General features: G+C 51.5%; 1 protein-coding gene across 1 annotated transcript in view; it reads left to right on the top strand.

The window, feature by feature from the left end:
* Positions 1–13,642, top strand: part of Dnah17 (dynein axonemal heavy chain 17) — a 117,950-nt gene that overhangs the window by 65,966 nt on the left and 38,342 nt on the right. The window contains 6 exon segments of the mRNA XM_028892549.2: positions 702–863; positions 1,459–1,623; positions 1,898–2,089; positions 7,934–8,200; positions 10,753–10,914; positions 12,459–12,692. Coding sequence (XP_028748382.1) covers positions 702–863; positions 1,459–1,623; positions 1,898–2,089; positions 7,934–8,200; positions 10,753–10,914; positions 12,459–12,692 — 1,182 coding nt within the window.

Here is a 13,642-nt window from a genome sequence, read left to right as displayed (position 1 = left end):
GGGGTTACATTGTGCTGGTCCCTTCCCACTGGAACTATCGGCTCAAATCTCATAGCCTTGCAAAGGCCTCTGCACACCCCACGCACGTCCCTCCCACTCTCCTGCTGTGGCACTCACAGCACAATGTAGCGTTTGCTTGCTCTCTTCCCCAATCACATCTCTCCAGTGGAATGCAAGCTCATAAATACATAAATAAATCCATGGTGGTCCCTGGGCCCAGCGGGTGTTTGGTAAATAGAAGCCTTTTGGCTAGCACCTGCTAAACCTGTCTGGGCTTACCCAGTACCCAACCTTCCCCAGGCTGGACCCACACTGCCTGCTGCAGAAACTGAGTTGTAGCTTTAGTTCACAGCCTTTGAAAAGCTGGCCCTTGTCAAAGGCCTCACCACCTTGAATGCACTCAGTGACAATCCGCCTCCCTGTACCTTCTCTACTATGCTCCTCACTAGAAAATGAACCCCTAACCCTGCCCTGGGAGGAAGCTCTCCATGCCTCCCAGGAGACAGACGCACCCTCCAGCCTCTGAGCTGTGCTCGATCCCCTCAGTGAGTGGACCCCCGGTAGCTTAGTGGCCCACTCCCTGGGAAAGTAACCATTCCCTCATCCCTTCCAAATGCAGTGCTTGCCCTCACAGCACAGGCAGAGCTGCTGACTGTCCAGAGTGGGAGCAGAGCTGACCATGCATCGTGTGTCTGGGGCAGGGCATCTTATTCTCCACAGCAGAGATTCTGAGAAGCCCACTGGACCTCGCCCGCCTTTGGCTGCATGAGGCTGAGCGGGTGTACGGGGACAAGATGGTTGACGAGAAAGACCAGGACACACTGCGCAGAGTCACCATCGCATCCACCAAGAAGTTCTTTGATGTGAGTTGAGCCACCCGGGTTCCCCTGCTGTGCCCAGAGACAGTTCAGTGTCCCGGGCTAAGGACACCCACGGCCCTTTGGGAAGGCCCTTTGTTGGAGACAGGGAGAACTCCCTGATAAGGACTCCAAGATGTGGCAGTGGATCCAGGCAGAAAAAGTTAGCCAGAGCTAGAGAGCTGACTCAGTGGTTAGGAGCACTGGCTGCTCTTTTAAAGGATCCAGGTTCAATTCCCAGCACCCACATGCAGTTCACAAATTCTAATAATATCTTAAAAAAAAAAAAAACAAAAAAAAAAAAAAAAAGAAGGAAGAAGAGAAAAGAAAGAATTAGCCATTCAAAGAGAGTGGCTTCCTGTAGCAGAGCACAGCTGCCTTGGTCCTTGTCACCTGCTGGCATGTCCCATGTGCTTTTGGACCACCCCTTCATCCCACAGCATGGACCACCCCAGGGGGATGGAGTGTCCAGTGGTCCGCAAGGGCTGACACAGTCATGGTTTGAGTCATCGGAAACACGGCCTGGCCTCCCACAGGCCTCGTGGGACCCGGGGTGGGTGTGGTGGCCGTTGTTAGGCAGCCGGATGTCCTTTGGCCCCAGGATCTTGGAGAGGAACACTTATTCGCCAAGCCCAACATCTTCTGCCACTTCACCCAGGGGATCGGTGACCCCAAATACTTCCCCGTCACGGACGTGGCTCACCTGAACAAGCTTCTCGTGGATGTCCTGGACAGTTACAACGAAGTCAACGCAGTCATGAACCTGGTGAGTAGCCTTTGAGCCCACAGCCAGCAAGAGCCTGTGCTCTCCATGAGGTTGGCCCATGCAGGTGACTTCCTCTGAGCACAAACAGTCATGTGATCTTGGTGAGAGCCTGTGCTCTCCATGAGGTTGGCCCATGCAGGTGACTTCCTCTGAGCACAAACAGTCATGTGATCTTGGTGAGAGCCTGTGATCTCCACAGGGATGATGCCATGACCTTGGCAAGGGCCTGTGCCCTCCAAAGGGATACCTCTCATGACCCCTCTGACCCCTCCAGGTGCTGTTTGAGGATGCTGTAGCACACATCTGCAAGATCAACCGTATCCTGGAGTCTCCTCGGGGAAATGCCCTGTTGGTGGGCGTGGGCGGCAGTGGGAAGCAGAGCCTGTCACGCCTGGCTGCCTACATCAGTGCCCTGGACGTTTTCCAGATCACCCTCAAGAAAGGCTATGCGGTCCCAGACCTCAAGGTGAGGGCCCCAAGAGAGGCAGAGCAAAGGCCCACCACACCCCTTCCCAAAGCGAGGTCAACCAGGGTCCTTGGTCTCAGAGAAGCCAGGACACAGTGGACTGGTGCATGAGCTCCTGAGACAAGGGAGAAGAGCGTGTCTCGGTCACCCAGTGTTTCACCTCAGTGTAGGAGGGCAGAGTGGAATCTGCGCAAAGAAGGATGGAGGACTGTGCGAGAGCAGTGAGATCCCTGCTTTGGTCACTGGGTGGACTCTGCTGTCCCCAGTCCCCCACGTTAAAGAATTCGGAGCCACGGCTACGCGTCTCGTTGCATGCCAGACCCTGATGCAAACAGCTCATCCTGAATTGACTGAGTCCACCACATTAGTGAAGTAGGTCCGCCGTGCCCCGGGCATGCTGCTGAGCCCTGCCATTGATTTCTCCTTCCCGAAAGCCGGTCTCACAGGGAGCATGTGCCAGTCAAACACTATTAAGCCAGAACAAGTTATCGGAGTGCAGGGGAAGAAACCTGCCATTGATCAGCGCACACGACACAGTCATATCTACGTTCATGCAGGAGCTGCCTCTGCAGGGTCTGGGCGATGCCAGACCCGCCCAGAGAGCCCCTAGGGAACCTTCCCCACAGCAAATACAGCAGTCCCTGGCCTGGTGGCATGGGTCTGGAGGTTGGAGAGCTCAGTGCCTGGGATGTGGGGTGCAGGTGAGGACCTGGCACCCATAGAGACGGGGGAGATTGGGAGTGCAGTCTGGGAACCACCACCTCTGGACGAGCCTCCAGCCGTGGGCCCATTTCCTGTGCTTTCCCGTGGATTCCCTGCTGACTATCACAGGGCTAGCCAACTCTATCTTCAAATCCTCGTACAAAGGGACAGAGCCTCCCACACGAGGCTTTCCTGCACCATGCCAGCACACAAGCATTTGCCTTTAGTGACATCACCATGGCAATTCAAGTGCTGTCTGGATCCCCCACCCCCAGGAGCCACGTGTTTTTGAAGGTTTTTGTCCCATCCATCTCAGCCAACTCCTGTTCTGTCCCTGGGGGGCTTTAGAGCCGACAGTGGGTGCTCAGTCTTTTACTTGTGGTCATCAGCCACAGCAGCACTGTAATTATGGTCTAGAAATCCATCACCCCACACCCACGGTGAGCAAGCTTCCTCCCTCTGTAGACCCAGTTCAAAGAGTGAAGAAAAAACTGGGGAAGAGAACCCACATCCTAAGAGGGGAGCAATCTCCAAGCAGTTAAGCTGTCTTACAGTAGTGTCATGGTGCTGGTGTGAGCTGGCGTGAGCTGGGGTGAGCCGCCGGCGCACACACGCATTCATGATGCTTTACAGCAGTCCTTTGAAGTGAGTCCCGGAAGCGGCAGGCACCCGCCAGAGGCTACAGATGGGGGAGAAGATTTCGGTGTGTGCTCGGAAGCACTTAGGGTAACATGTGGAAATCACTGATCTTCATCCCAAGATGTGTAAGCTAAGACCTGCCGTATCTTAGAACGAAGGAGAGACACGGTCGACTGAGAGACGCAGAGGGTGGCCCGTGGGGAAGATGTGGCAGGCACACAGGAGATGGCCAGTGAACACGGTCCACCTGGGGTTTGTAAGTGCCACAGAGGATGAGAGGCAGGTGGGCTCAGCAGCACAAGAGAGTCGATTGTAGTGATGGTGGCCCAGCACGCAAAGTGCGCGGGACAAGATGCAGGACAGAGCACCAGTCAGCAGAGACGAGGGACAGGGTTGGCTATGAGGCGGAAGCTGCAGAGGTTCTGGGCAGGCCTCAGTGAAGAGCGTTCCTTGTGGTTTTGATTGTAGCAGGTTCGCCAGGGAACCTGGGAGACAGGGTGCCCAAAAGGATGCAGATGAGGAGGTTCCTCACACAAGGGAACCACCTCACCATGGCTCCAGACTTCTGTGGCCCAACAGCTTCTCCAGAAGCTGCCATTTTGGCCTCAGCACTCAGGTGGCAGGATCCTTGCTGTGGACTGTGGGGGTGGCCCTGCCAGCAGCTGCTTCCGGTGTGTCATCTGGGAAGGGCTGCTGTCCTTCCTGCTTCCTGGGATGAATGTTGGATTTGTCACTGAGCCACAGTGCTGGGCGCACTGAAAGATAAGATCAGTGTCCTCTCTCCGACCTCGCTGGCTGTCACAGCAGACCCCCACCTGGAGGTGTTCCTGAGATCACTGCTGTGGAGAATTCCCCTGCAGCCTTGGCTTTTCCAAATTCAGAGCTTCTTTTTTTTTTCCCCCTCACTTTAAAAAAAAAAAAAAAAAAAAAAAAAAAGTAGCTTGCCAAAAATATGGAGTTTGAGACTTGCTTTTGACCACCAATCAACCCCAAAAGAGGAACCTTGGCGATGTTTCTCTAAACTGGGAGCCCTCAGGACTTGGGCTCCTATGCAGTGGGTGAGCTAAGCCACTTGGGGCCTTTCCTAGACATCTGTAAGACCTTTTAGAGAATTACAGAGCCTTTGGAGAACTGGCAGGCCTTACTAAGCAAATTAGTATGTGTGGTAGCACATACCTGTAATCTCGATATGTGCACGGCAAGAAGACTTGAGAGCTTCAGGCTGCAGGGAGAGCCAATCTCAAACAAACAAACAAACAAACAAACAAACAACAAACACCAGCCGGCTATAGCTCGGTAGTGGGGCACTTACTGGGCATGTACAACACCACGAGGCCCCCGGTCCCAAAGAGAGGCAGGTGTGTGGGCTGGCTTTACCAACACGACACAGCCATGTCATCTTGGAGGAGAGTGCCCCATCAGATGGCCTGTCCTGCATGTTCTTGATTGATGACTGAGACAGGAAGGCCCAGCTCACTGGGGGCAGTGCCACCCCTGTAGTGGTGGGGTCCTGGGTGCTATAAGAAAGCCGGGGTGGGGTCGGGGGGTGACGCATGCCTTTGGTCTACATAGTTAATTCTAGGTCAGCTAGGGATACATAGTGAGACACTATGGAAGGAAGGAAAGGAGGGAAGGAGGGAAGGAAGGAAGGAAGGAAGGAAGGAAGGAAGGAAGGAAGGAAGGAAGGAAGGAAGGAAAGAAGGAAAAGACAACACCCCCCAAAGAGAGTGACACTACTAGGAGGTGTGGCCTTGTTGGAGTGGGTGTGTCACTGTGGGTGGGGCCCCCCGCGGCGGCGGGCTTGGAGTTCTATGCTCAAGCTACTCTCAGTGTCCCAGTTCACTTCCTGTTGACTGCAAGACATAGGACACTTGGCCACTTCTTCAGCACCATGTCACACCATGATGATAATGGACTAAACCTCCGAAAATGTAAGCCACCCCTTACATTAAATGTTTTTCCTTTGTAAGAGTTTCCATGGTCACGGAGTCTCTTCACAGCAGTAGAAACCCTGACTAAGGCAGCAAGCAGGCAGGCTGGCAGGCTGAGCAAGCCGTCAGGAACAGGCCAGTAAGCAGCATTCCTCCATGGCTTTTGCTTCAGTTCCTGCCTTGAGTTCCTGATGCCCTAGCTCCCTTGATGATGTAGCATGAGTTGAGAGCTGGACGCTAGAATAAGCCCTTTCTTAGCAAAATTGCTTTATTTTTTGGCAAGATCTTTCCATGTACACCATGGCTGTCCTCTAACTCACAGAGATTCACCTGGCTCTGCCTCCTGAGTGCTGGAATTAAAGGTATATTCCATATTGGTTTTGGTCATGGTGTCTTATCACAGCAATAGAAATCTTAACTAAGACAGGAATTAGTACCAGGTTGCTGTGGGATGTTCTGTATGGCAAATGTGTTGCTCTGATTGGTCAATAAATAAAACACTGATTGGCCAGTGGCTAGGCAGGAAGTATAGGCGGACTAACAGAGAGGAGAAATAAAAGAACAGGAAGGCAGAAGAAGTCACTGCCAGCCGCCGCCAGGACAAGCAGCATGTGAAGATGCCGGTAAGCCACGAACCACATGGCAGGGTATAGATTTGTAGAAATGGATTAATTTAAGATATAAGAACTTAAGTTAGCAAGAAGCCTGCCATGGCCATACAGTTTGTAAGCAATATAAGTCTCTGTGTTTACTTGGTTGGGTCTGAGCGACTGTGGGACTGGCGGGTGACAAAGATTTGTCCTGACTGTGGGCAAGGCAGGAAAACTCTAGCTACACCAGGTTGTAGGGTATTGCTGTGACTGACCTGTGTGTTTTGGAGAGGACTGTGGTGGCATTTGGACTTTGGGCTGGAAAAGCCACTGAGTGCTCAGAGCTCAGTGAGCTGTTCTGTGGGATCTTGGAAGATGAGCCTGCTGAGAGCAGCACAAATGATGGAGGCCTGGCTTGTGACACTTCAGAGAGAAGCTTGAGAATCCCTTAAAGACTTTACCAGGGCCCTTCGTGTGATATTTTGAGCTAAGGACCTGTCAGCTTGCGGTGAAGAATCAGTTATGAATAACAAGAGCCCAGGACCACTGAAGCAAAACCTTTGCTGGTCAGCTGAGGCTGGAGAATCAGCCGCGATGAAGAAGAGACCAGTGTCACTGAGGGGAAGTCTTCTAGAGTGATTCCTCAGGTCAGAGCATGGATGCTGTGGTTCAGAGGGGCCATGGCTGCATCTCATGCTGGCAGCCGGAGTTGGGAGTGTTAAGAGCCACCCAGGTGGTGCTGGTTTTGAAGGCATGAAGGGGTCATGGAGAGCAGCTGAAGCTTGGCACTGTGTGGCAGGGCTGGAGTCCCTGAAGAGAGCTCTGGAGAGATCACTGTGAAGGTGCAGGTATTTCTTTAAATCATCCCAGGAATGTGGAAGGAGATTGCTGTGCTCAGGCCACTCTCCCAGGATTAGGTCCTGGAATCTGAATGTGAATTAGTTTTATTTTGGGCCTTTTTCAGAGTTTCCACATCAGAGTCTTCACCTGACCCCTGTCTCCTATTCTCTGTGTGTGTGTGTGTGTGTGTGTGTGTGTGTGTGTGTGTGTGTGTGTGTGTGTACACGTGCGCGCATGCGCAATGAAATGCTGGTTCTGCATTCTGCGTGTGGACCTTGTTGGCCAACCATCCATCTCCAGGAAACTTCTAGTCTTACCAAGTTAGCCAGATGTGGCACATACTAGCAGTCCCAGCTAAAAAGATGTGGTGCACACCTGCAACTCCAGCTAGCCAGATTGCACACTGTAACTAGCCAGATGTGGCACACACCTGTAACTCCAGCTAGCCAGATGTGGTGCACACCTGCAACTCCAGCTAGCCAGATGTGGCACACACCTGCCACCCCAGCTAGCCAGATGTGGCACACACCTCCAGCCCTAGCACCTTGGAGGTGAAGGTGGGAGAATCAAGAGTTCAAGTTCGTCTCAGCTACACACCAAGTTCAGGGACAGTCTAGGCTGCATGACACCCTGTGTCAAAACCAACAGGACAGGCAAGATGGCCCAGTGCTTGAAAGTTCTGTCCATGGTAGAAGAGGAGAAATGATTCCCACCGGCCTCCACACATGTGCTGTGGCATGTACACACATGCACACATTTAAAAATGCAATAAAATAACAACAAAAGGCCTTAAAGTTGAAACTCCCCACCTCCCCTTCACTGGCTCTGGTACCTGCCTTTCTCCCTCCCTTCTCTATGAATGTGACAGTTCTAGGGACCTTGTGCAAGAGGACCCTCGGTGTCTGTCCTCTAGTGTCTGACTGTTTGAAGCATGGTGTCCTCAGGTTCGTGCCTGTGGCTGCAAGCCTTCCTTTTTGAGCACTAAGAGTCTTCCACCTAGCACACGCCCATCCATCCATGCCCAGAGCATGGCAATGTCCCCTTGACGTCTCAGGCTCCTGGAAAGTTGGTCCGCATGTGCCCTTGCTGAGTGGCTGGGGACAACGGCCCTAAAGGAGGAACACTGTCCTTCTTCAATGCAGATTGACCTGGCTACCCAGTACATCAAGTCCGCAGTGAAGAATGTGCCCTCTGTGTTCCTGATGACAGACTCCCAAGTGGCTGAAGAGCAGTTCCTGGTGCTGATCAATGACCTGTTGGCCTCCGGGGAGATCCCAGGGCTGTTTGGGGAAGATGATCTGGAAAATATTATCTCCTCCATGCGGCCACAGGTGAAGTCCCTTGGCATGGCCGACACTCGAGAGATATGCTGGAAATTCTTCATTGAGAAAGTCCGCAGGCAGCTCAAGGTAGGATTCCACCTTGACAGCTCCCCCCCCCCCAACCTGGGTCTTTCTCCGTAGAGTTGGGACTATTTCTTCCCAGGACATGAAAGCCAGTCAGGAAAGAGTGGTGGTAATGGGGAGCAGCCGAGGAGCTAGGGCCTAAAGTTCATTTCTTCAGGCTGCCAGGGGTACCTGGGGGCTAGAGGAAGCCTTATATAAATAAACACACACACATCAAGTGTAAATAGATTGAATACCTTGAGTGGCTGGAGAGATGTTCCATCAGAGCACTGGCTGTTCTTCCAGAGGACCTGAGTTCCATTCCCAGCACCCACATGGTGGCTCACAACCACCCATAACTCCAGCTCCGGGAATCCAGACCTTCCTTCTGGCCTCTGCAGACACCTGTACTCACATTCTCTCCCCCTCCCTCCCCCTCTTTTCATAAATAATAATTTTTAAAAATTAAAGAACACACCTTTAGGGGGGGAAGATGCCCCAGTCGTGAGCCTAGTAACCTGAGTTCAATTCTTAGAACCAGCAAGGAGGTGGAAGGAGGGGACTGGACACATGAAGTTGTCCCTGATGTCCATACACATTGTATGCAAACATATGTCCCACCAACCAGATCCCAAATAAAGTCGTGGAGACCTATTGTTAATTGTGAATGCTCAGCCTTAGCTTAGGCTTGTCCCACTAACTCTTTTAACTTAATCTGTTTTTATTCACTTACATTTGCCTCAGGGCTTTTTACTTTGTTCTTTATGTCCTACTTTCCTGCTTCCTCTGGCCCCTGGCATCTCCATGGCATCTCTTTTCTTCCCACAGCCTAAATTCCTCCTCCTATTTACTCTTCCTGCCTGGAGGTCCCACCTATACCTCATTTCTTCCGATTGGCTGTTCAGCTTTTTATTAGAGCAATCAGGTGTCTTAGGCAGGCAAGGTAAAACAGCAACACATCTTTACATAATTAAACAAACGTTACATACCTTGACATAGTTAAACAATATCTGCAACATAAACAAATGCAACACATCTTTATATAGTTAAACAAATGCAACACATCTATGCATAGTTAAATATCCACAATACATATGTACAATAATAAAATTTTTAGAGCAAGAAAGCAACCCTTGACCTCGAACATTACCTGCAGAAAAGCAAGCTAAACTCCCTAAGACCAAGGCACCTTAGAACATCTGGCTGCTCCTCAGGGTTCTAGTGGAGTGAGCCAACCCCTGCCATGCTGAGTATCTATGGTCACGTGCTCCCCACTGGTGCAGTAAAACAATGTCCGCTGCGTCCCGCTCTGGCTCACAGTCCTGTCAACAGATGTTGCTTGTGGGACTTAAGCTCCTAACAGCTGCAGCCTGCCCCCACAGCCTGTTAGGGCCCTGGCCACCAAGGGCTGCAGACACTGTATCACCTCTAGAGAGAGCAGGAAGTCAGGTCATACTACTGATCCACACAGCCCCTTCCATCCAGACACTGTGCCCCGAAAGAAATGTCAGAGTGAGCAATGAGAGCCTGGGACTCCATAAGAAGCAATGTCCCCATCCACCGCGAGAGCCTAGGACATTTCTCCACAGCTCCCCTCCATCTCCCAGGGAGGCTTGGGAAACCAGAGCCCCAACTGGAAATCAGGGCCTGGAGAACATGCTACTCGTCTAGCTGGGTTCAGAAGAAATCCCAGCCTCCCAGTCAGTCCTCATTGCCTGAGTACAGGATCCATTCCCCACCCCTTCCTCATCCAGCTAGGTGTGGGGCTATCCTGCATGAGGTCGATCTGTGAAGCTAAACACTGGTTCAGTGAGGTACCCAGCCATGCCTCACAGAGCTCTGCAGAAGGACCCCCATGGACACTGAGGCCCAGAGAACACTGTGCTTCCAGAGGAGCCATCTGCCAAAATGACAGGGTCTAACTGTAGACGAATTTCTAAATGGTCTTATTAAATAAAAAACACGGAGCCAGATATAGTAAAGCCTGAGAGAGATCAGAGGAATAGGAACAGCCACAGCTAACCTCACCTCACCGATACCTCAGCTTCCAAATGTGAGTGACTTCCTGTCTACCCACGCCTTAACGCCTTACTGTTCTGCCATCTGATTTGCTCTCTCTGTCCAGCTACATCACTTCCTCTTCCTGCCCAGCTCTGTCACTTCCTGTCTGTCTGTATAAACCTCCAGACTTCCATGATTAACCAGTGTTAATTTAAGGCATGTGCCACCACACCTGGCTCTGTTTCCAGTGTGGCCTTGAACTCACAGAGATCCAGACAGATCTCTGCCTGCCAAGTGATAGGATTAAAGACATGTGCTACCATTACCTGACTTATTTGTTTACTTATAATGGCTGTTCCTATTCCTCTGATCTCCAGGCAAGCTTTATTTATTAAAGCACAAATAATACATCACCACATTTCAGCACAAATAAAATATCAACATCACATCTAACCTCTGCCGAAATGACAGGGTCTGACCTCTGCCAAATGAGAGTCTAACCCCAGCAACAACAGACACGGTCTAACCTCAGCAACAACAACCCCCCACGGACATTTGTTTTGTCCCTCATTCAGGTGATTCTGTGTTTCTCCCCCGTGGGCTCCATCCTGCGTGTGCGAGCCCGGAAGTTCCCGGCCGTGGTCAATTGCACAGCCATCAACTGGTTCCATGAGTGGCCAGAAGACGCTTTGGTGTCTGTGAGTGCTCGATTCCTGCAGGAGACAGAGGGCATCCAGGTGAGGCCGAGCACACCCAGATTCTGGCTTTGGTCCCTGACACAGGTGTCCCATCTACGCAGGAATGGCCCTGGCTGCTGGCCAGGGCTGCAGCATGGGAGGGCACCTTTTCAAATCAACCAAGATTGAAACAAAGTTGTCTGGGCCATTTGTGGGGCAGACGCTCCAAGGGGTCGTCCTCAGGGAGGATGACAAATGATAAGCCCAGGGATCCAGTGCCAGAAACGCCCAGCAATGCTTGCTGATGTAACTGGCATAGAAAAGCATGTTCTCTTGTGAGATGGAGACAGGAGGGTCAGGAGTTTTAAGGTCCAGCCTCCTCTAGGCAACAAATCTGAGCCCAGCCTGAGTTACATGTCTCATAAAACAAAAAACAAAAACAAAAAACCCCAAAACCCAAAATCTCAGCTCTGCACTTCCCCAGTATACGAGCCTGTGAAAGCATGGGAATGTGTGCACACGTGTGTCAAAACGATAGGCTCTGGTGCGTCCCAGACTCTAGATCAACCTCAGTGACACAAAGTCACCTGACACTCCCTCTGCCCAGCTCGGGCCATTGCTCTCCTGTCTCTCTTTTTAGTTCTTTTTCTCTCCTTTTCTTAAAAAAAAAAAAAAAATTAATTAGCTTTGTGCCTGTGTGTGCATGTGAGTGTGTAAGCACCAAGTGTTTGGGGTGGCACACACATGCCACAGAGCAGGTATGGAGGTCAGAGAAAACTTGAGGGTGAGCCCCAGGGGACAGAGTTTGGGTCTTCAGGCTTGGTAGCAATTAGCTTTACCCACTGAATCATCTTGAAAACCCTCTTTGTACGGTGTGTGTGTGTGTGTGTGTGTGTGTGTGTGTGTGTGTGTGTGTGTGTGTGTGTGTGTACACTCATGCACACGGAAGTCCGAGGACTACCTTGGGTGCCATTCTCAGGAAAAGGTCTCTCACTGCCTTGGAGCTTGCTAATCATCTAGAGCAGTGGTTCTCAACCTGTGGGTCACAACCCCCTGTGGGGGTGGAATGATCCTTTTACAGGGACCATTGGAAATATCAGACATTTATATTACAATTCACAGAATAGCAAAATTACATTTATGAAGTAGCAACAAACATTTTATGGTTGGGCATCACCACCATGAGGAACTGTGTTAAAGGGTCACAGAATTAGGAAGGTTGAGAACCACTGCTCTAGAGTCTGGCTGGATGTCGAGACCCAGGGACGCTCCTGTCTCCACCTCCCCAGCCCTGGGATTGCAAGCATGTGCCACCACACTGGGCTTTTACGTGGGTTCTGGGGATCAAACTCAGCTCCTTGTGATTGCAATGCACTCGACTGACCGAGTCATCTCCTCAGACCCTCTCCTGTATCTCTTGACATTAGAGACAAGTCAGGCCTTGGCACACCTCATGCAGGGTCTGAGTGAATATGATCCGGCCCGCAGTGGCCCCTCTTCTTGTAGTCCCTACAGGATGAGGCTGGGGCCCCAGGAGGCATGGGTGTGTTGTATGGGGCCCCAAGATGAGCAGCCCAGCTCATCTCATCCATCCTGGCTTGCAGCCTGAGGTGAAGACCTCCATCAGTCTCTTCATGGCCTACGTGCACACCACCGTCAACGAGATGTCCAAGGTGTACCTGGCGACCGAGAGGCGGTACAACTACACCACACCGAAGACCTTCCTGGAGCAGATCAAACTCTACCAGAACCTGCTGGCCAAGAAGAGGATGGAGCTGGTTGCCAAAATCGAGCGGCTGGAGAACGGCCTCATGAAGCTGCAGAGCACCGCTTCTCAGGTAGGCTGGACACCCGGGCTGCTGTAGTGATATAGAACCTTCTCACGGCAACAGGGCTCCCCTGGGGGACAGTGGGGTGCAGTCATGTGGGGGCTGAACATCCCAGGCAGTGGGATGCATGTGACTCCAACCTTTGAGAACTGGAGAACAGATGTGCAATCTAATATAAAGCAACAGATGTGAAATGCTTTGATGTCAGCGTTAAAGTGGGCACCCTGCACATGTGATGTGTCTTAGGGTTTTTATTGCTGCGAAGAGACACCATGACCGTGGCAACTCTTACAAAGAAAACATTTAATTGAGGGGACTCATTTACAGTTTCAGAGGTTTAGTCCGTTATCATCATGACGGGGAGCAGGGCAGTGTGCAGGCAGATGTGGCGTCAGCTACATCTTGACCAGAGGCTGCAGGAAGTTGACTGTCACAGAGTGACACTTGAGAAAAGAGACCTCAAAGCCCGCCCCCACAATGACACACTTCCTCCAACAAGGTCACACCTCCTAATAGTGCCACTCCCTTTGGGGGCCATTTTCTTTCAAACCAACACATGGTGGTATCCTGCCTTGTGTCCAGGGAAACATGCTTCTCAAGTTCAAGGCAGCCCATGATTTTTTTCTTTTTCTTTTTTTTCTTTTTTTTTTTTTTTTTTACCAGAGTTGAGGACCCAACCCAGGGCCTTGGGCTTGCTAGGCAAGCGCTCTACCACTGAGCTAAGTCCCCAACCCCGAAAATGCAGCCATTTCTACATGCTGCTCATACCGGGTGCCTCTCACAGGCTTCTTAGAAACCTTCTCATACTGTGTTGATTTTCAAGGTTTCTGCCTGGCTTTAAACCCCCTCCATGTGCAGCCCAGAGTGCGTCTCCACAGCCCCCTGCCCAAGATTGCCAGGAGGCCCAGCCGCCTCCTCCCTACCAGGTTGGGCCAAAATGAGCCTCTCACTAGCTCGCG

Source organism: Peromyscus leucopus, chromosome 8b (assembly GCF_004664715.2).
Source record: "Peromyscus leucopus breed LL Stock chromosome 8b, UCI_PerLeu_2.1, whole genome shotgun sequence".
Classification (NCBI taxonomy): Eukaryota; Metazoa; Chordata; class Mammalia; order Rodentia; family Cricetidae; genus Peromyscus; species Peromyscus leucopus.
Note: the sequence above shows the minus strand (reverse complement) of the source record. Positions and strands in the feature narration are given on the sequence as shown.